General features: G+C 36.9%; 2 protein-coding genes across 2 annotated transcripts; one reads left to right on the forward strand and one right to left on the reverse strand.

Annotated features, from left to right (window-relative positions):
- Positions 1-1,376: 1,376 nt before the first annotated feature.
- On the reverse strand, positions 1,377-12,290 carry LOC116028559 (homeobox-DDT domain protein RLT1). Its single transcript, XM_031270305.1, has 19 exons — positions 11,633-12,290; positions 10,524-10,994; positions 9,727-9,806; positions 9,343-9,633; positions 9,152-9,241; positions 8,863-9,027; positions 8,544-8,766; positions 8,156-8,256; positions 7,076-7,162; positions 6,753-6,905; positions 6,493-6,648; positions 5,923-6,132; positions 5,433-5,838; positions 5,135-5,319; positions 4,539-5,066; positions 3,757-4,365; positions 3,525-3,629; positions 2,804-3,052; positions 1,377-2,483 (listed from the first exon to the last, which is right to left on the reverse strand). Exons 1-19 carry the CDS (start codon positions 11,760-11,762, stop codon positions 1,692-1,694), a joined length of 5,031 nt encoding a protein of 1,676 aa, XP_031126165.1. The 5' UTR covers positions 11,763-12,290; the 3' UTR covers positions 1,377-1,691.
- Positions 12,291-17,811: 5,521 nt separating this feature from the next.
- LOC116028565 (proline-rich receptor-like protein kinase PERK15) lies at positions 17,812-19,489 on the forward strand. Its single transcript, XM_031270317.1, has one exon. The coding sequence runs from the start codon at positions 17,921-17,923 to the stop codon at positions 19,064-19,066; it is 1,146 nt and encodes a 381-aa protein (XP_031126177.1). The 5' UTR covers positions 17,812-17,920; the 3' UTR covers positions 19,067-19,489.
- The last annotated feature ends 991 nt before the right edge of the window (positions 19,490-20,480 follow it).

Below are 20,480 nucleotides of genomic sequence, written 5' to 3' on the forward strand. Positions count from 1 at the left end.
GGACCTGGAGGTCCCTTTTGCCAATTTGGCGACATGCTTTCAAATAGCAGCTCCGACTAACCTTCTGATCCCCTCTCACCACGCCGACCTCGGTGGGGGTAGGGAACTTCAAACATAAATGCTCAATGGATATGATGCTCTGGAGGTCTTCTAAGGCGGGTTAGCCGAGAATTATGTTGTGCGCGCACTCGATCTCGATGACCACGAACTCGACTTCCCACCTCTTGACGTGCGAATGGGTGTCTATCTCCACATCGAGGTTGATGGAGCCCTCCGTCTCGATGGAGTCCCCCGTGAACCCAGACAGTGGGGTTCTGACTTGTACTAACTGCTTTCTCGGCAGGCCGAGCTTGGTGAATGTGTCATAATACATGACGTTCACCGAGCTCCCCGTGTCCACCAATACCCGGTGCACGATGACGTTGTTAATGTCACCAAGGCATCACGATGCGCTAAGGGGCCATCCGGCAGGTCGTCGTCCGTGAAAGTGATAGGCTCCCTTCTCTGCTTCTTCTCATGTGGTTGGCGGACGACCTCCCCCACATAGAGGTTCTGGGCCCATTTCTTCCTATCCGATTGTGTGTCTCCCCCCTCGGGTCCTCCAAAAATGGCATGGGATGACCCGCTTCTTTTGAGGGTGGGGCTCGTCCTTCTCTTCCTCCTCAGTGAGTTGGCCGAGCTCCCTCTTGCGCGACCCGGAGGTGGGTGGCTCGGAGCCACCCTTCTTCTTCAACACGTTACCTGGTCCTTGAGCTCGGCCCATCCCCGACCTTTTAACATATTGACCGAGGTAGTCGGCCCACGAGGCTGGGGTCAGCCCATGAGGCCGGGGTCGGCCAGACGACCTCAAGGGGTCGGCTTGGGCTCGAGACGGCCCAGCTGGGTGGGCTCGTCCTCGAGTGGCCCCGGGTCGGCCCCGTACTCTTGCTCCGGGTTGACCCGTGGTAGGCTTGGGTAGTATTTATCCATCACAACCCAATGAACATTAATGTGGTTAGGAGGTGTGCCACAAGGTTGATTTTGATTGATTTTTTATTAATAACTAAAATAACTTTTTAAAAAAAAAAATTATACAATAACGAACGTAAAAACTAAATAACTTTTTTTTTTAAACTAATAACTAATAATTGACTATGGCACATCGCACATCCCAAACGTTCAAATGCTATTGAATTTTTAATTATCAAAATAGTCATAGTCGACTGAAAAGATAATATGTTGGTTATCTTCTGAATTTTATTTAGTTCAAGTTATGAGACAATTATAATTTAGGTGATGTGGCATTACTATCAAATATTATTTTAGATTATCTTGAGAAACATAAGAGAAAATTAACTTGAACAATAAATAAAACTGGTAAAATAATAAAAAGAGGATAAATAAAAACATAATATATGTTGTGAAATAAGAATTTGTTATCATAATTGTTACAATTATCATGTCATAAGTTCTAAGGTTACCACAAATGACTGTCTGATACTCTTCTATTGCCAACACTCACTGAGATTCTACTTTGTTGGATTGTATATGAATATGATGCTACACTCGTACTCTACACCTTACAATTCTATACATACAGAATCAGCCACCTTTCAGACTGACATCCTTAAAGAATACAAAATTCCAGAAAAAAAAAAAAACAGACAACTATAGAACTTTGTGTTTCATTCTAAAAACATTAGAACTTGAACTCAATCACTGTAATCTCCAGAGCCATCAGACTCTGAACCTTGGTCATCCCCATTTCTATCCAACTCATCCTCACCATTGTCCTCCATGTCTAGATCGCCCCCGCTTTCGAGATTTTGGCCGTCTTCGTCCCTGTCTCCAGCGTCGTCGTCTTCTTCTTCTTCTTCGTTGCTGGTATTGTCTGCGTCCTCGTCTGACATTTCCATCAGATCGTTGCTTCTGTTTGAAGCGTTGAAGTGCGGGTCCCACTTTCCAAACTCGTATGGGTTTTCTTGGGCGCTGTCGTCAGATTCCATGGCTTCCCCGCTGTTGCTGTTGTTGTCGTTCTCGGCTGGGGTTCTTTCCATGCTTATGTCCATGAGATCATCTTGGCCGCGATGCGATTCGGGGGATTCTGCAACGCTTCTGTGGTTGTTGTCTTCGTCGCCCAGATATTCGTGGTGTATATCTTCAATGACTAGGTTCCTTTCTCTCCTTCTCCTAACGGTTCTGCGACCGCGCATATGTTTCTGTACCTGTGTTTCTCCCTGCTGCATTAAAGCTTGAGTCAGCATCTCGCCACGCCTTGCAACGGGTGGTGTAGATTCTGATGCCGATCTGGCGCTTCCTTTCTGTAATCTTCCACGTGGGCGACCGCCTCCTCCTCTCCCACGAGCCATTTGCTTACCTCTGGAGCTGCCCGGCGTCGTGCCCAAGTAATTCCAGTTTTCCTCTTTCCTATGTACACCTCGGTCCAGTGCTGTCGATTCCACTTTCTGAATGTCGTTTATGGAAGCATACCCCATAGGTGACTTCTGTGATAAAAACAGAGGTTAACAAGCATTCAGAGAGTGAAATTTCCTAATTAAATATGTTTGCTTTTCGTTTGTTAGAATCTAAGATTGGGTCAAAGTTACTCAATTGGGTTATAATGCACATGGGGCCAAACCACGGAAATCCAATCAATTAGCTAGTTTAACTCATAGCCTTATAAACTCATATGTTCTCTATTTTATTTTCAATGTGGGACTCTATAGAAAATAAGCATAGTAACCCATAAACCGCACTTTCAAATTCCCGAGAACCTAAAGCAAATTTAAGTTCAAATGAGTCATAAAAGGGGCGAGAACTCAACTGGAAAGCTTTCAACTTTCAGGCCATTGCAAGGCTCAGCTTTCGGCTCTGGATCATAGGACACTGAGGCATCAAATTCGAAAAGTCTGAGTGCCACAGCGGCAGTGGTTAGCGGTATCCAAGGGAGCTGGGAAACGGATTGACAAGCAGGGGCTCGTGATGATGCATAGTGACGCAGTAACTCCTTCGTCGTCTCAAAATTTGACGACAAATAATCTTGTTTTACAAATCCTTCCAACTGAGTCAGAATCTGCGGACAATTTTGTCAACCATTTAGAAGCAGTTCTTTTCATTTTACTAAGTTCCCATCCAGATAAAGTAAATTTCGGGGGAAAGGGAACATGCTCATTTCAGAACAAGTTTATTTATAACATCACAAACTAACATGTCTCAGCGCCACTAAGAAACCAGAAATCCAAGTACTAAATTTTATCGCAGACAAACAAGAGTGCTAATGAGAAAAAGCGTTTCCAAGTTTGCTAGAATAGCGGTTTATGCAGTCGACGGTCATTACCAACAAGAAAAAAGTCAGGTACATATTTAATTGATCACAGAGCATATCAAGTCATATTTCAGACAACATTTCTAACTGAGAAAATCTAGAGAGCAAGCACTGAGTTCAGTTCACCCAACAAAAACTAAGCATGGAAATAAAATGGCACGTTGGTTGGTTGATTGCATAAAAATCCCACAAAAAAACAAATGTGAAATAGTATGAAAACCTGTAGAAGATCCTCGGTGGATGATGAGTTGTGCAAATTTAGACCCCATATCCTCCTAGTGTCTTCCGTCCAAGAAGATTGGAATGCTTCACTTGGAATAGAAACCTGTTGATTGAGAAAAGTTAAAATTCATCCAATAGCATGTATGATGTATAAACATTTTAAAATCAGGGATAGCAAATTAGCAATTCCGTCCAAAAAAATTGTTGAAATGGTAGCATGGAAACCGAACCTCAAGCATAGATAACAAGGCCTTGATCAATATGATTCTTAGAGGACAAGAAGTACTAGAGATAACCACATTCTCTGAGTCAAATTGTATTATGTCCCCATAACTGATTTCCGACTCCAAAAGTTTTACGACAAAGTCAACATTGGCAAATGTCCTGTGGCAAGAGCTGCAGAAGTCTTCTTCGAAAAGAAATGTGTCGAGACAGCGATCGCAGACTCCCAACAACGGTAAGCACCTTTTTTGTCCATGTGCCAATGCACATAGGATTGATGAACCAAAGTGTTCTTTCCACATCCAAATCTGGAAGTCTTGGTATCGCCTCAACGCGTTCCTCTTCTCCTCCTCGTTTTTTCCAAGTTCAATTTTGAAAGACGGTTCCCATCTATCAGAACTTGTACTACACACCATACTGCTAGGACTATCACCACCAGAACTTGCTTCAGCTGCTTCATTTCGAGTTGCATTCCCGCATTGGACCACTGAACCATTCTGTAAGGTGTTCCTCCTAACACGCTCCCTGAAAGGAATCTCAATCTTTTTCATCATTATATGTAAATGAGATTCCCTAAGCCCACGAGTATCCAAAGACGTCAAGAGAGCATCAAATGCCTGCAAGTCAATAATACAAATATACAATGATTAAAAGATATTTGAAACGGGTATGGTCAAAGAAAATTTGAGCCCTTTTGCCTTCTCTCTAGATAACGATAATAGTCTCCAACTCTCTATGTTACAACAGAATGATTCAAGGACACATCATAGACAATAAATCATGTGTTTACCTCTTCAGTGTCGATCAGTCTCCAAAATCCATCAGGTGATTCAACAAAGATCCTGCCAGAACCAGGATCATGACTAGAACCAGAGGCAACAAATAGCCAATAACGATTACGCCTTCGATCTTGACCCAGAGGCAAAGACCTATACACATACATCTCTTCTGCTTTATGGCCAATGAAAGATTTCAACTGCATTCTTGACCTTTCTGCTGTATATCCACTTGGTTGAATAGAGGAAATAAATGAACTCGTGGAAAAATCCTGCGGTGCCAAGCTCTTTTCAGCAGGCAAAAGCTCAAGCTGGTTCTGAGCATTGTCCAATCCAACAGAAGCATCATTTACCGCTGCAGCTTGTGCTGGCTCGTGAACTTTGTTGTCGGGAAGGGTAAATGGACTTTGACTGCCCTCTGCTGCAGCACCGAATGAAGAATCATGAAACTTAATTATATTCTCTTCCTTCATACGCCTTCTGTCCAACTGTGCTTCAGCCCACATCTGTTTCTTAAGAGCAGTAGCAGCATCAAGTCGATCCTGAAAACTAATCGTGTTAGATAACGGTGATTAATATCCTTCTAAAGGAGACAGCATTAGAAGTTAACCTCAAGAATTGCACGAATAGTGTTGCCTTCACTTGCGATGCCAATTACCGCAACAAGAGCATTCAGACGCTCCTCCACACACAGATTGGAATATTCACCTTCAGTGAGTCCTTGAACCCATGGTTCACCTGATTGGCTTTCATCAATCTCCCCGCCTTCTTGGCCGGGGTTACTTCCTCCAATACCTTTAAGAGCAAACCAAATCACAAATCATTAACAGAAAATCATTGCCCATCCCCATAGCCATAACAAGCAAGAAAAAACGGCAATATGTATAAAGCAAATATAATGTCCTTACCAACAGTATCAAATCCATTTTTCTTATCAACTGCTACAGAAGGGTTATCTTTTCCATTCACCGAGCAAGTGCCAATGTCATTTTGTAGGTCAGTATTTTTAATCACATCAGATGGAGTACCTATATCATCAATCTCCTGACCATCAGCAGCATCACACTCAGAATCATCATCTCTTTCCTCATCATCAGCATTCTGACCAGCTAAAAACCCATTTACATATCTCTGAATCTTTTCTCTCGCTACTGAAATTATTTCTTCAGCATTTGCTGGATCCTTCCTGAAAGCAGGCCGGACACAGTATGTTGAAGGAGCTATTCTTTCAAAAAGCATGGGATCCCTTGACAAAGCAACAGAAATAGATGCTTCCGGTGTCTTGCTTGTTGTAAGGTCTCGGAGCCCAGATTTCTACAAGTAAATTCAATTAAACCAAAGAAAGAGAAACAATAAAAATAGCATGAATGTCAGGGGAGAGAGAATATAACTAGCTACCTGAATCTTCTCGGCAAGCTCTATAACGTTCAAGCCTTTCTCTCCTTCAAGTGCAAGAAGATGATAAGCAGCAAACTTCACAGTTCCTGGAGTTAACCGATGCCTGGACTTGCGCTGAAGCATAAATCCCTTTTCATGCATAATTGCAACTGCATTTTCAGCAGCACTACCACTTCTTAGGGTTGATACAATATCTTCACAACCTTTAGTCTGCATGAACAGCAACAATTAGCATGACTGTATCAAGTATAGTATCCAGGTATTTGAATATATTAGCACTCTTGACATTAGAAATTTTGGAAGAACAGGAGCAAGCAAAGACCCCCTCTTGTTTTCATTTATATCTTTCATGGTTCTATAAGGTGGGTGTAAAGGTAGGGGGATTTGGAAAATCCACAGCAAAGCAAAGGTAGTCCATATATAAATGTATTCCCATGGGCCATGAACCCATCAAAAAAAATTCCAGACAATAAAATGAAGATTGTAGAAGATACATAACCTTAATCTGAGGAAGAAAAAACTCAGTCAATGAGATAAGGGGAGAGAGAGAGAGAGAGAAAGCAGAAGCACCTCATCATTATCATTCAAGCCACCCTGTTCTTTATTCTTTTTCTTCAACTGGGGACCAAATCCAGCTGAAAGTGCAAATTGCCTCAGTACTTCAGGCCATGTCAATGGATTTAAGTGTTTTTGCCAGTTGCATATATCAAAACCCCAGACATAGGCCTGTCACAGAAAGCAAACATGAAATTGACCTTTGCAACCTACATAGTATTCTATGTGAAGTTATAAGCAAGCATAAAAAATTTGAAGTGTTATTTAATGATTACCCCTTCAACTATTTGAGGATGTCCACCTTCTGGGTTGACAGCATTATATTGGTTTGTACCGGGCCCACCAGAAGGTGTTCTCACAACATCTTCAATATCTTTTATGATCAGTTTCAAAAGTGCAATATGTATCTCACTCAGCAATCTTGAATCCTGATAAGAAGATACAATACAATTTAGATACTTGCCACCACCTTCCAAAAGGGAAGTGAACAGATAGAAAGACAAAAGGAAAAAATGTGGACCGAGAAAGGCTAAAAGGGGATTGATAAAGGAGTAGCTAAAATCAAATTTCATGGCAAGAGGCCTCCCAAGAAACTCACATAGTCATGGAAAGCCTGAACAAATTCGTCAAGCGTAAAAGGCCAAAGCCCAAGAACATCTGCAAAATTTATGCAGAATCTCCAAGCCTGTAAAGTAAAGCAAAATAGAGTCATCAAGGAAAATTGATTATTTAAAATTTAAAAAAAATAAAAAATAAAAATAAAATAAAAAAAATAAAAAAAAAAAAGAGAGAGAGAAAAAATCAAATAAAAAGCTCAAGATAACTTATACTGCATTCATACTTTCCCTTTTTATGCAACCAGCAAGATGTCCTCCAGACATTCTGACTACGATGTAAGCCAAGAGCACAGTTTTTAACAAGTATTTTATTTTTAAAATGTACATTCAACAATTCTAAGTACATTTTTGTTTACATCTGACATCAATGCACTTTTAAAACTAAAGAATTGCACTTGTTCGGGTTCTCATTACAATGCAATAAAAATGGTTTGCCACAAGTTTGGATCATATACCTTTTAGGAATAGTATTCTTAAACTTGATTGGATTTTGAGAATTTTGCAATTCATTTTCCACTTCTTTAATGAATCATATATTCTCAACTCAATTAAATGTTTAATTTGAAAATTTGAAGTGTTCCCATATAATTAATTAATAATTAATTGATTAAGTCAGAGTAAAGTAAAATTTACAAAAATGGTGTTATCTTCTTCGAAAAAAAAAAACCAGACGCAAAAAGCATTAAGTAATTGAATTACTTTGTATTAACTCACCCACACAATTGGTCAGAGAGTTTAATAATTTATTCTCTCTTTTTAAGATTTATTTTCCTAAACTAAAAACAGTTTAGAAATTTTTAAATTGGTTATGAACTTCTTTCTTTAATAGGAATCATATTCCAAAACTTAACAAGAAGCTGTATGAACAGAGTCTTGAAATAATTAATATGGAGTAATTAATTAATAAAATCAAATAGTAAAATATAATTTAAGTGTATACTAGCCTTCACACACACAAAAACCAGAAAACAAGGCAGCATTAATCTATTATAGAGTATAAATAGATTAAAAGATTAAACAATTTTGAAGATGAACAACTTAAAATAGTCGCAGTATCATACCATGAGAAGATTCCCAATGTTCTCCTGTGAATCAATCCATGGTTGGATGGAGAAAGGCCTTTTCATTTCGATAGACTTTGGAGGGAATTCACACAGAAATTCTGGAACAAAGAACAAACAAATTTAGCATTACGATGATAATAATCAAACGAAGAACTAATGGAACAGTCCTTTTTTTCTGTATCCAGAATAAATCAAATTATATTACTGGGGTTATAAGCTTATAATATTTAAATCAATAGTGCATCACAAATTTCATGCTTCTTGCAGTTCTCTGAACATGAATTTAGTAGGAGACAGGTCTTGCAATTGCAGTTGCAAATGGTATACATTTGTAAGTTCAAAACCACTCACACTTGAAAAGTCCAGTATGTCAAGCTACACTTACCTCGATATAATTCAAGGTTTTGCAATGTGTCATAATCAAGGGAAGCTATGGATGATAAGCCTTTGTTAGAAGCAGCCAATTCCATTAGTTCCAACCGTTCATCCTCAATTAACTCCATGGCTTCTTTAGCAAATTTCCGTGCTGCTGCCCTCTCCATAGCAGCCTTCTGTTTTGCTGCTTCCCTCTCTTTGCGAAGCTCTTCTTTCTGTCTTTTCCTCTCAGCCTAGACTCAATATACAAGCAATATGGTAGCTATCAGCCACTGAATATAGCAGAAGTTTAAGGAGAGAAACTAAAATAAAAACGCCCTCAAGCATACCCTCAAAAGCTCTCTCTGCAAAAATTTCTCTCGCCTTTCCATTTCACGCTTTTCCTCACGTTGAAACCTCTCTTCCTTCCTCTGTTGTTCACGCATTAGCCTCTGTTCTTCTTTCTTTCTCTCACGATCCAGTCTTTCCATTTCCTTTTTCATTTGTTCTTCCCTCTTAAGTGAGAAAAGAAAATGATTGTTTCAGATTTCAAAAGTAAATTTGCAGACAGTAGTTGCAAAAATAAAATATAAAAAAAAATTTTAAAATCCAAAGGTTTCAAGGAACATAAAGATATACCTTTCTCCTTAAAAGATCCTGTTTCTCGAGTTCTTTTCGAATCCTTTTTTCATGAGCTAGTGCTTCCCTTCCTATTCTAGCTTCATCGTTCTACAAGAGTTAATGCGCTACTAAGAAAATCGAAATAGGAAAATTGAGAATTCCTAGCTCCAGATATATTGAAGAATCATAATACAGTAATACTTCAGTACCTTGCGTTCATGATCCATCTGCAAAGTGCCTTCATTAGGAGTAATAAACTCACTTTCCCTGGGAGGAGATTGAAATTGTCCCTGGAAGCCATGTTGAGGCAATACATTGATAGTTGAGGCTTGACTTTCAACAGTATACTCTCTAGAGAAATGCCCATTGGCTTTCATGACTGACAAGGGTTTTGTAGGACCTCTTGCAGGTGAACCATAGTGGTAAGATGGGGCAATTTGGTCATATCCATCAGATCTTATCTTTGGCTCAGCAGGTTCGTGGAGACCACTTGGTAAAGCCTGAAAATGAAGTGCATATAAAAATTTAACAATCATCAAACACACACTAAATTGAGTTTAAAGTAACACACACAGAGATAACCAAGAACCAACATTATATTGTTTAGGTTCATATCCCCCGAACAGCTTGGTGTCATAGGAATGCCTGTAATGGTCCCGACGCTCTGTTGGCACTGCTCCACATGTAAAAGTAAAAGTCAGCAAAACACTTGAGAATATAAATCTCAATCAAAAGTCAGAGGCCTCTTGAGAAACAGAAATAGATTTGCAGTTTGAGCATAAAGGCAAAACAAGTTAAGGAACAAACTTCTGATTAAAATTACTATTTACTAAGGTGCAGCTGAGATGAGTTATTCATGCAGCAATATATATTGTAAAATACTTTATCTCATTATGCATTTCCACTGTTATACCATAGTGTTAGAAATGATATTCGTAATTTTAATATATTGATCAAAAACATTTCATAATAGTTCCATTGGCACAAGTGAACAACATATGAAAATGAACTTTTTCCTTTACAAATTACAATCAAAATAAATAATACACACACACATAAACAGAAGCTATAAGACAATCAAGTCCAGCTTGAGTTATTAACAGAAACTAGAGAGAGCTTTCCTGACACCGAAAAAGGAGTTTCAAGTCATTTTAGCATGTCCCAAAATTATGCTAAATGTTGAAATACAACAATAATCTTTTAAATTGGAGGTATCCATACTTCATTTCTTGGGATGGGTCATTCAATTACTTGAGTCAATTATTGATGCAAACATATGTGCATTACAAGTTAAGCCAAGGAGATGGCTGGAAACAGAGAATATTTACCTAGCAGCATTAGCAAATAAGCAATATAAAAAGAGATCTAAAAATGTGAAATTTAAATATACCTATAGGAGCCCCAAATGCACCAGGCGGCAGTTCATCAAACTCCACACCAAGAATAGGGCCATCACTCCGTAAAGGCTCTCCCAACTGCGACTCAATGCAAGCAATAATTTTACGCTCCTTTGCCGTCCTTGGTGACTCATAATACCTTACCGGCATTGTTGGCATGCCATCCCCATTATCAAACTGGCTTGACCCGGAGCCAGAACCGGAACCGGAACCAGATCCAGAACCAGACCTATGATCACTACCAGGCTCAGGTATTGTGACTTCATCTCTGGTTAACTCTGCGAAACTCCTCTTCCCACTTGCACCACCATTAGGTCCAACACGTGGCTTCATTGCTGCTACACCTGCTGCTTCCTTCTTATCCTTTAACCTCCTGTGACAAAACCACATCTGCAACTGCCGGTCAGTCAACCCTAACTTCTCTGACAGCTCTGCTCGAATTGCTTCAGATGGGTAAGTCTCCACTGCAAGTCACAAAAGCAACAGAAAATCCATAACAATGAATCAGAAGGGCGGCAATCTATGCACAATATTGCACATGATGCATAACCACATCAAAAACATCAACAAATATTTAAACCTTTGAAAAGTTAACACCTACAATTGAACGTAATGCAAATAAAGATTGCGCACTAAGCAGTCATATATACAGCATTTCAACAAAATTGATCCATCAACCATTGAACACTACATATAAATATTGTCCATTAAGCAGGTCCTTGTACATCTCAACACAATGGATCATCAAAAGATTCAAATTCCCCTGCTCAGTGTTAATCCCCATTTGAACACAAGGAAGTGCAGAATCCAAAAAATTCAAAGATTTCATCTAAATACAAACATTCATGGGCATAAACCATTATCTAGTAGAACTCAGCACCTAAGATGCATAACACAGAATTATGCATACACACAGGTAGATCAGCCAACATCAAAACAAAAAGTATTAAAAAGTAAAGGCCAACAAACACATTTGAAACCCAGCATATACACACTAGCAGGAGCAGAAACATGAAATCACCATCTCAGAGGTCCCATCTTTGACACAAAACACACCCATACACAACAAAAGAACACAAAAAAATTGCAGAAACAAACATACTGGCATAGACTTTTTCTAGGGTTTCCAATTGGAAAGGAGTCTTCATCTGGCGCTTAGGCTTCTTGGTCTGGCCATCGGAAGGGCTGTGTTGAGCGTTCTTGTTGCTCTCCCCTTCAGAACCACCCTCCATTACAGATCAATTGAAGCTGACAAACCCTTGATTTCTCCAGCCAACAAAAAAACAATCGAATCGAGGGCCAATCAACCCACCCAACCCTGTTTATATCCCTACAGATCACCCGATCGCGACAGCCAAGAACACAAACACACAAGGAGAGAAAAACTGGGGCGAGAAAACATATTAAATAAAAACGAAGATAAACGATAGAGAGAGAAAGGGGAATTGGGCAGAAGAAGAATAAAAAAGAAGAATTATTACTACTATTATAAGGAGAAGGAACAAGAAATAGAAACAGTAGAAGAACAACTCTTCCTAGAAATTCCATGTTTTTAACTACAATACTTTTTAGTATATTAATAATTATTAAAATTTTCCCCTCGATTTTTTGTTTTCGGGTGTCTTTAATAACCGATTGACTTGAAGTTTTTCAGTCTTGTTGATAAAGAAACATTGAAATCGATGAATTTCGTATGGAAATTCGTTTTCTTTTTTTCCCAATTTTTTTTTAAGGCTGAAATTCAATCCCAATCCTCCATCATCATGTGACGCCTTTTGGAATTTTCTCTCGCTTTTTTATAAGGTGGACTCCAAACATTGGCTGCAGCCTTGCTGGGTTCTTTGGTGCTTTTGGGTTCGCATTTGTTTTCACTGCTTCCATTCTTCTTCTCTTTCTTGTCTCAATCTGATTCCGAGGCTGACAACGTTGTTTCTGGGCCTCTTTTATTGGGCTAAATATATCGTCATCATATAAAATAGTTTTCTACGATGGGCCTCAGGGCTACCTACCATCTGTTATTGCAATTCCAATTTCACACGCAAATTATAGCGGCAAATTATTGCATGGACCATCCACACAGCTGTGTGGACCAAAAATAAAAAATACATTATTTTTATATTGAAGGTATATTATTTTTGTACTGTAGGTACATTATTTGACAGTATATATCAAATAATGTACTTTCAGTACAAAAATAATGTACCCTAAAATAATGTACTTACAGTATAAAAATAATGTACTTTTTATTTTTGGTCCACACAATTATGTGGACCATGGTCCATGCAATAATGATTGAATTATAGCATCGACCATGATTCATTTTGCATTGTGGACCTTAACCCCAAATACTTCGTAACATTTAGATTATGTGTTTGCAGTTAATATATTATATGTCTGTAGTTAACAGATTGTGTGTCGACGACACATAATATGTTAAGTGCGTATACATAATATGTTAATTGTAGTAGGCATATACTTTATTAATTGCAAACACATAATCTGAATGTCGTTTTAGACTATAATCCACAATACAAGGTGAACTAAGTTCAATGAAATAACAATTGAATGTCAAAAGACTAAATATTTGGGCTTATAGGAAACTAATTTTAAAAATGATATTATTAGTCACTTGGTTATAACCATGCGATGGTTTATTGAAACGGGTCTACCACAAAACTGGATAATTATGGGTCAAATTGACAATAATCACAAAGAGTAAACGAATAAGATATTGGATAGTACATGTTTTTTATTCGTAATAAAATTTTTAATAACGTGTGGTTTAGATTTTGATGATACCAAATAAGTTAGGATTTAAGTCCCAAAATACCAATTAATTGTGGGCCTCGCTACTGGCGCTTTAAACGTGGAAAAACAAGGTAGGTGCGCGTTTCGCGCACCTGTTGCGTGCCTAGCTAGCGCGTGCATAGGCGCGTTAATATAGATCCTTTAATTTTTTGTTTTTTAAGACTTGTCAGTTGTTTTCTTTTTTTCCTTTGTTTCCTCTCTCGTCATCACTCTCTTTCCTACATGACATGATAAAATCCACACAAAAATTTGTACTGATATTGATGCTATAAGGCTTAGAGATGTCCTTACACCTAATGTCAAACTTTATGCATATCCATATTTTGATCCAAACTACTATTTTCTTTAATTACACTTTAACCTCAAACTTTGAGCTTCTTCCTAATTTGAATCTCCACATTTCTTAGGTAAAAAATCAACCCTCTTTGGCCCCTTAGGCCCAATATGTGTCCCTCTTATATACCTGGACTCTGATCACTCCATGAACTCGTGTCCAATTCACCAATCACCGTGGTATAGATTTAGTTTTTAGTTATAACAAATATATGTTAAAGTTTTAGTGATTAAATCTACAATATGAATTAACTTGGCTCAACCAAGTGGCTTAACCCATTTTAATGTGAATTTGACTCGACTTAAAGATTGTTTTTAGATAGTCATACTACTTGTTGAATCTCAAAGAACTTGAATCTTGCATCACTAGAACAAGTGGACAATGGAATGATGCTCCTTCAATCACCCAATCGAGTGCTCTATTTGGTTCAAGAATGTTGTATAAGTCCAATTATGTTGATGATAGAAGATATGTTCATTTACTTTCACACACTTTATCACTTTCAAATTCATGTTATAAACACAATTGTGTGATGTGCTAAAATGTTTTCATGCCACTTTATTAACATAATTTCCTTCTCTATTTCTTGTCCAAAATACATAATTTATTATCATAGATATTTAATTCAATTCTCTAGTTTTTCTTTTTCTAATATTCAGTTTTTACATTTTTTAGCCTCCATTCTTTATTTACTAATTTATAAATGTAAAAGTAAATGCATTTTTTCTTTTTTTTTTTCTTTTTTAAATAGATAAATTTTTTAATGCACAAATTTTATACTTCGTGTGAGTACATATGGGTGCAAAACTTGTTGAACTTAAGATATGCAATTGGTCAACAAAAAGTAGAATGGGAAAGGGGCCAATAATAGATTGAGTAGGTAATTGAGCTTCAACTGAATTTGGTATTCAGCATTTTACGTTTGAACTTTTGTGTGTGTAGATAAGGTTGGTTGAAAGGAAACATAGTTGTTGTAACTATATTTTTTACTTTGCAATATTAATTGTCGATGTTTTTAATATTACAATTAAAAATTCGAATTTGGTCAAACATAATTTAATATATATCAATATTTATGAAATGTTAGTTAAGTTTGGGTATTGAACACGTAGTACTTACATTTAAGCGTTTACTTCATTAAGAGGTTAATTAGAAATTAAAAGGTTGTACTCAAAAAAAGAAATTAAAAGGTTAATTAAAAATTAAAGGGATATATGAATAGGAAAAATAATGCTAACAAAGGTTGTACGTTCCTCGATATAATTTGAAAGTTAGTTCGCTATCTCAATTACAAGTGTAGTGTTATGATGCAATCTGGTAATTTTTAGGTCAACATAAAATGTAATACTTATACTAGCAAATGTAATACTAAATTAGGAATAAAATGTTTATTATTTATATGAAAAGTGTAAATACTTTTGAAGAAAAAATATAATAATTTTATATTTTGATATAAAAGTATTATATTTTTTTTTATTAAAAGTATTACATTTTTCTTTATAAGTGCAACATTATTTATAAAAAAAAAATATATATATATATATATATATATATATATATATATATATATATATATATATATATATAGGAAAAAAGGTTAAATAGTCCCTCAAACTTATTTAAAAAGTCAATTAGGTACATAAACTTTTTAAATGTGCAATTAAACCCTTTAACATTTTATTTTTGTACAATGAAGCCCAAAAACATGTTAGTGCCCTGTGATAGAAGGTCACTAGGGTTCATGCATATTTTCCGATTAACAAAATCGACTGTCGGCGAGCAGACCAGAAATGGTCGCCTTCTTCGAGAAGGCAACCATTTCTGGTCACCTTCCCGGAGGAGGCGACCACAATTCTGGTCGCCTTCTTTGGGAAGGGACCATATATGGTCTGTTTGTCGGAGATGGTCGCCTGCGAGTGGCACCGGTTGCGGACGGTCGATTTTAATTGGAAAATATGTTTGAACCCTAGTGACATGCTGTCACAGTGTCACATGTCACTAATATGTTTTTGGGCTTCATTGCACAAAAATAAAATGTTTAAAGGTTTAATTGCACCTTTAAAAAGTTTAAATATCTAATTGACTTGTCATTTAAAGTTTGAGAGCCTATTTGACAATTTTTTCCAAAAATATAATACTTTTGATGAAAAAGTAATATTTTTACATCAAAATATAAAAGTATTACATTTGTCCTCAAAAGTATTATATTGTCACTTATAAATAACAAACATTTATTCCTGATTTAATATTACATTTGTTATTATAATTATTAAATTTATATATTGACCCGATCCAATCTGTCTCATGGATAAACGGTGTCACACAATGTGACAGTGACCATTATATTTATGCATGTATTTGGTGTTCATGCATGTTATTGACTGTCTGTCAAGTTGTCTGCGAACTGCACCAATTTAATTTAAATTATAACGAGACAACAGAACTGAATTCATGGGGAAATTATCGGTTTTAAACAATTAGTAATAATAATTTTAATAAAACAGATAAAACAATAATCTCCCCAAAACACGGCCTTTCTTTGTCTCATTGATCATGGTAAATGAATAAATAAATAAAGAAATAAATAATTTTGTGTCTATATATTTATACATATGGGGCTATGAAGCCTAGTACCATTCGAGTGAGAACTAGTAACAGTATGGATTAATCTCATTCGTTTATCTAAGACTAAGTGATGAAAATTAAATAAAAATGTAATGACATTTTTGTAATTACGTATGTCATATATATATAAGGGGTCAGGTGAGATCAAACGAAAAACCAAGTAAAAAAACCAGAACTAATTTGGTTTTGTCCATTTAAATATACTATCGGTTGAAGATTGCTGAAAAATAAGGAGAAAAGTAACGGGATACCCAAATGGATGAATTATGTCATAATTACGGAAATGTCATTGCGTGCTAGAATATCTATAAAATTAATTTTGATCCGTCTATTTTCTCCATATTTTTCAACAATTATCAACCGTTGATCTATCAAAATCGATGAATCATATCAATTATTACTTTTATATGGAAGCATATTCCCCTCCCCCCCCACACACACACAATATTTGTTAGTATGATAAGTTATGCTATATGCAAATTAAGTAAACACTCATATGCACACTTGACATTGACTTTAACTTTTTAAAATGATTGGGTAGCTAATGAATTTTCATTTGGCATATATATGATATGGGATTGGTAAAAAAAAAATGTTCACCTGATGTATATATAATACGTTAAACATCATTGAATTGTCAACCCAATGTGACATATTACTGTAATTATCAACACCTCTCATCTTATCTTATGAATTTTTAAACACATATTTTTAAATATATTTAATACAATATTCATCTATTTGATTCATTTGAAGAAAAAAAACTTTCACTAAGCCATAAATTATCATAGTATGTATAGTGTTTTTTTAATAGTACGGGGTAATATTTTTTTAAATAGTTGCCATTTTATTTACAAAATATTAGTGCTTATTCTTATATATATAATACTTCATAGTAGCCAAAGGCCTTGTGGTTAAGCGGCATGAAGTAATTCTCTCAAGTGGGAGGTCATGGGTTTGAGCCTCAGTGGAGTCAATGTTGACTTTGTTGGGCTTCAGTAGTTTGAGCAAAGTATATCGTCAATAGTATTCAAAAAAAAATACTTCATAGTATGTATACTGTTTTTTTTAATCCAAAGGGAGGGGTTGATGGTGTAACTCGATTCCTCTAAGTTTTTTCTTTATCTTTATTTACGCGGAAAATGATAATCATAAGGTATATTTGTGGCTCACGCAGTCACGCAATATCTTTTTTTTTTTTTTTGGCAACATTTAGAGAGTGTCCGTCCTCATGATGTTGTTCATGAGAAGTTGATTAAAAGTCCAAGTAGAACTGTTTTATTCTATTCTCTTAAAACTTAACGCGTCTAACTTGAAGATCTCACTTCTTGTTAGCTAGCATTCTAGCCCATAGTTTATAATTTTTCAATAATCACTAAATTTATAAAGAGAGAAAAATTATAAGACAATAAAGTTATTATTATTAATAGAAAACGGCAATCATTATTTTATTTAAAAACTATCGCTCTAATTTTCTATTTTCTATTTATAATAATAGGAGTAGTTCATATTACCTCGCGTCAATTTTCCATAATTCACATATATTAGCTGCCAACACGAAAACTAAAATTGCAAGTTTTCCGACTTTCTTTACCAACCCATCCACAGTCCATTGTTTTGTTTATGAGTCGGCAACAAATCAATTTCTCTTCTAACCCCATTCTTAGCCTCTTAGCTTATCTTCAAAACAAACAAAGAAAAAACACACAAAATTTGATCTCTCTCACGCCGGCAAAAATGAAGCACGGCGAGGTTATTATTGTTGTGTACGATGTTGTTCTTGTTGTTTTATCCATCGCGCTGATAATTCTCGGCGTTCTTCTCTTCCTATGCTGCAAGAAGAAGAGGCCGGCGGTTGAGGATGATGGGAACGGGTGCCATAAAGCGGCGAAGCTAAGCGCGGCGGCGTATACTTTGACGGAGATGGACGCCGCCACGGACGGGTTTAACCCGCGGCGGATCATCGGAAAAGGGCGTTTAGGGGTGGTGTATTCCGGGGTGTTACCGGAAGGGCGGGGGGAGCTAGTGGCGGTGAAAAGATTCCATCCGCGCCTGGTTCTGAGCAACGCCGGCGCCGGGTTCGGGTTCTCGTCGCTTCTCCGGTGGCTGTCGTTGGCGGATCACCCAAACCTCGTACCCATCCTGGGATTCTCCGAAGCTCCCGGGGAAAGAATCGTGCTGATGGAGTACGGCGGGATGCTGAGCTTGGAGTTTTACCTCCACCAAAACCCCGACGCGGCGGCGCTCCTCCACTGGCCGCGGCGGGTGAAGGTGGCGGCCGGGGTGGCGCGTGGGTTGGAGTTTTTACATGAAGGAATGGCGCCGCATATAGTGCACGGTTGCGTTAAGGGATCGAATGTTTTGATAGATGTGGAGTTTTGTGCTAGATTGTGTGACTATGGGCTTTATTTCTTGGCATCAAATGAGAGGCAAGAGGTAGTGGGGTATGTGGATGAGGAGTATTGGGGGGGAGGGGGAGGGGGTTCAAAGGAAAGTGATGTGTATGGGTTTGGGGTGGTTTTGTTGGAGCTTTTGAGTGGGAGAAAGAGTCAAGAAGGGTTGCTTGTGAAGTGGGCTTTGCCCTTGCTTAAAGAAATGAAATTTGGGGAGGTTTTGGATCCTAGACTTGAAATTCCTTGTGACATTAACCCTCTTGTTAGGTTGGCTAAAGTGGCTTCAGCTTGTGTTGGAAACTCTAGGAAAAGCAGGCCTACTATTGTACAGGTGGCTGCAATTCTGAACAATTTAGAGATCGAATTCAATCTATGATTGAAATTTTTATCATGTCAATCAGTATTAGTCTGGATCAGCATTTTAGATCTAATTCCGATCTCTAGAGTTGAAGGAAATGTGATGGATCAAGAAATTGGTCAAGATTGGAATGTGAAATTTTGATTGTGTGATGTGGTGGAATGCCAAAACTATGGGATTTTGTATGGAGGAAAATGGTGAAACGCCAAAATGCAGAGTTTGGGCGGTGGATTTGTCTTCACTTCAATCAATTCTTTGTGTATATATATACATATAATTGAATGGGCTATTCTTGTTTGGTGGTAAATGGGGGACCTTTTCCTTGAAATTGTGCTTTTAAATGATGTTTGCTTTCGGTTTGTCATTTTATTACTTGTTAGAATACATTGTAAACAAAGAATTATTATTTCGGGAAAATAATAACAGTAGAATTTTTTAAAATTACAAATGCTATTATACCTATTTATATTGAATACGATCATACCTGAATATTTGATACAAATCAGCACCATGTAATTCAGAACAAGCTGCAATGAAGGAGCGTGAACAGCAAACGCAGATAAAGTGAACGCACATTAGCATTTAACTAATGAACAGTGCAAAATCACAAAGATGCGTTAGTCAAGATCATCTGAGCAGTTTCAAAGAGATGAAGACTGGCAGAAATTATAGAAAAATGTTAGCAATTTGGTTAGAACAAAGTCATATCCATGGAGAGAATTTAATCAATTAGTAATAGTATCAATCAATTCCGAACCACAAATTCGAGAAATTAGTAATAGTATCTATCGATTTCCTTGAATCAGCAGTCATATTTCATAGATTTGATGGGACAGACCACATATTTGAGAAATAAACTACGGAGCATTGAGATGGAGGAGAAGAATTGCCAGAAATCAGAAGTCATATTTCATAGAAAGAGTCGAGATTAGACAAATGCTCTGAACAAAAACAACTTCCCGGCCTATGCAAATCTAGGTTTCGGCCGCTAGCATATCTACGATGTTACATTTATGCTCTCTCTCCCCTGATTTTCCTAGCGAGCTGGATGTCATTTAAATAGTCATAATAATAAACTAGTATTTTCGCACGTGTGTTACACGGAATGAATTTTGTTATAATGTTTTAAGAATATTTAGATCGATATATAATTATTATATAAATTATAGGGAAAATGGCATCTTTAGTCCCTAAGTTATAGGGGTAGTGTAGACTCAGTCCCTAAGTTATGGCTGTATGCGAGTTTAGTCCCTCAGTTATTCACAAAGTGGCGAGTTTAGTCCCTGAACATTAAATTTGACGAAAAAATTAAAAAATATTCAAAATTTGAGGGGTAAAATAGGAAATTCACATTTTATTATTCTTCTTATATCAAAACCACTTTTACAACATTATTTTTTCACTTCTTAGCCTAATTATTTTCAATATTTTT

The sequence above is a fragment of the Ipomoea triloba genome, chromosome 1, assembly GCF_003576645.1.
Source record: "Ipomoea triloba cultivar NCNSP0323 chromosome 1, ASM357664v1".
In the NCBI taxonomy this organism is placed as follows: domain Eukaryota; kingdom Viridiplantae; phylum Streptophyta; class Magnoliopsida; order Solanales; family Convolvulaceae; genus Ipomoea; species Ipomoea triloba.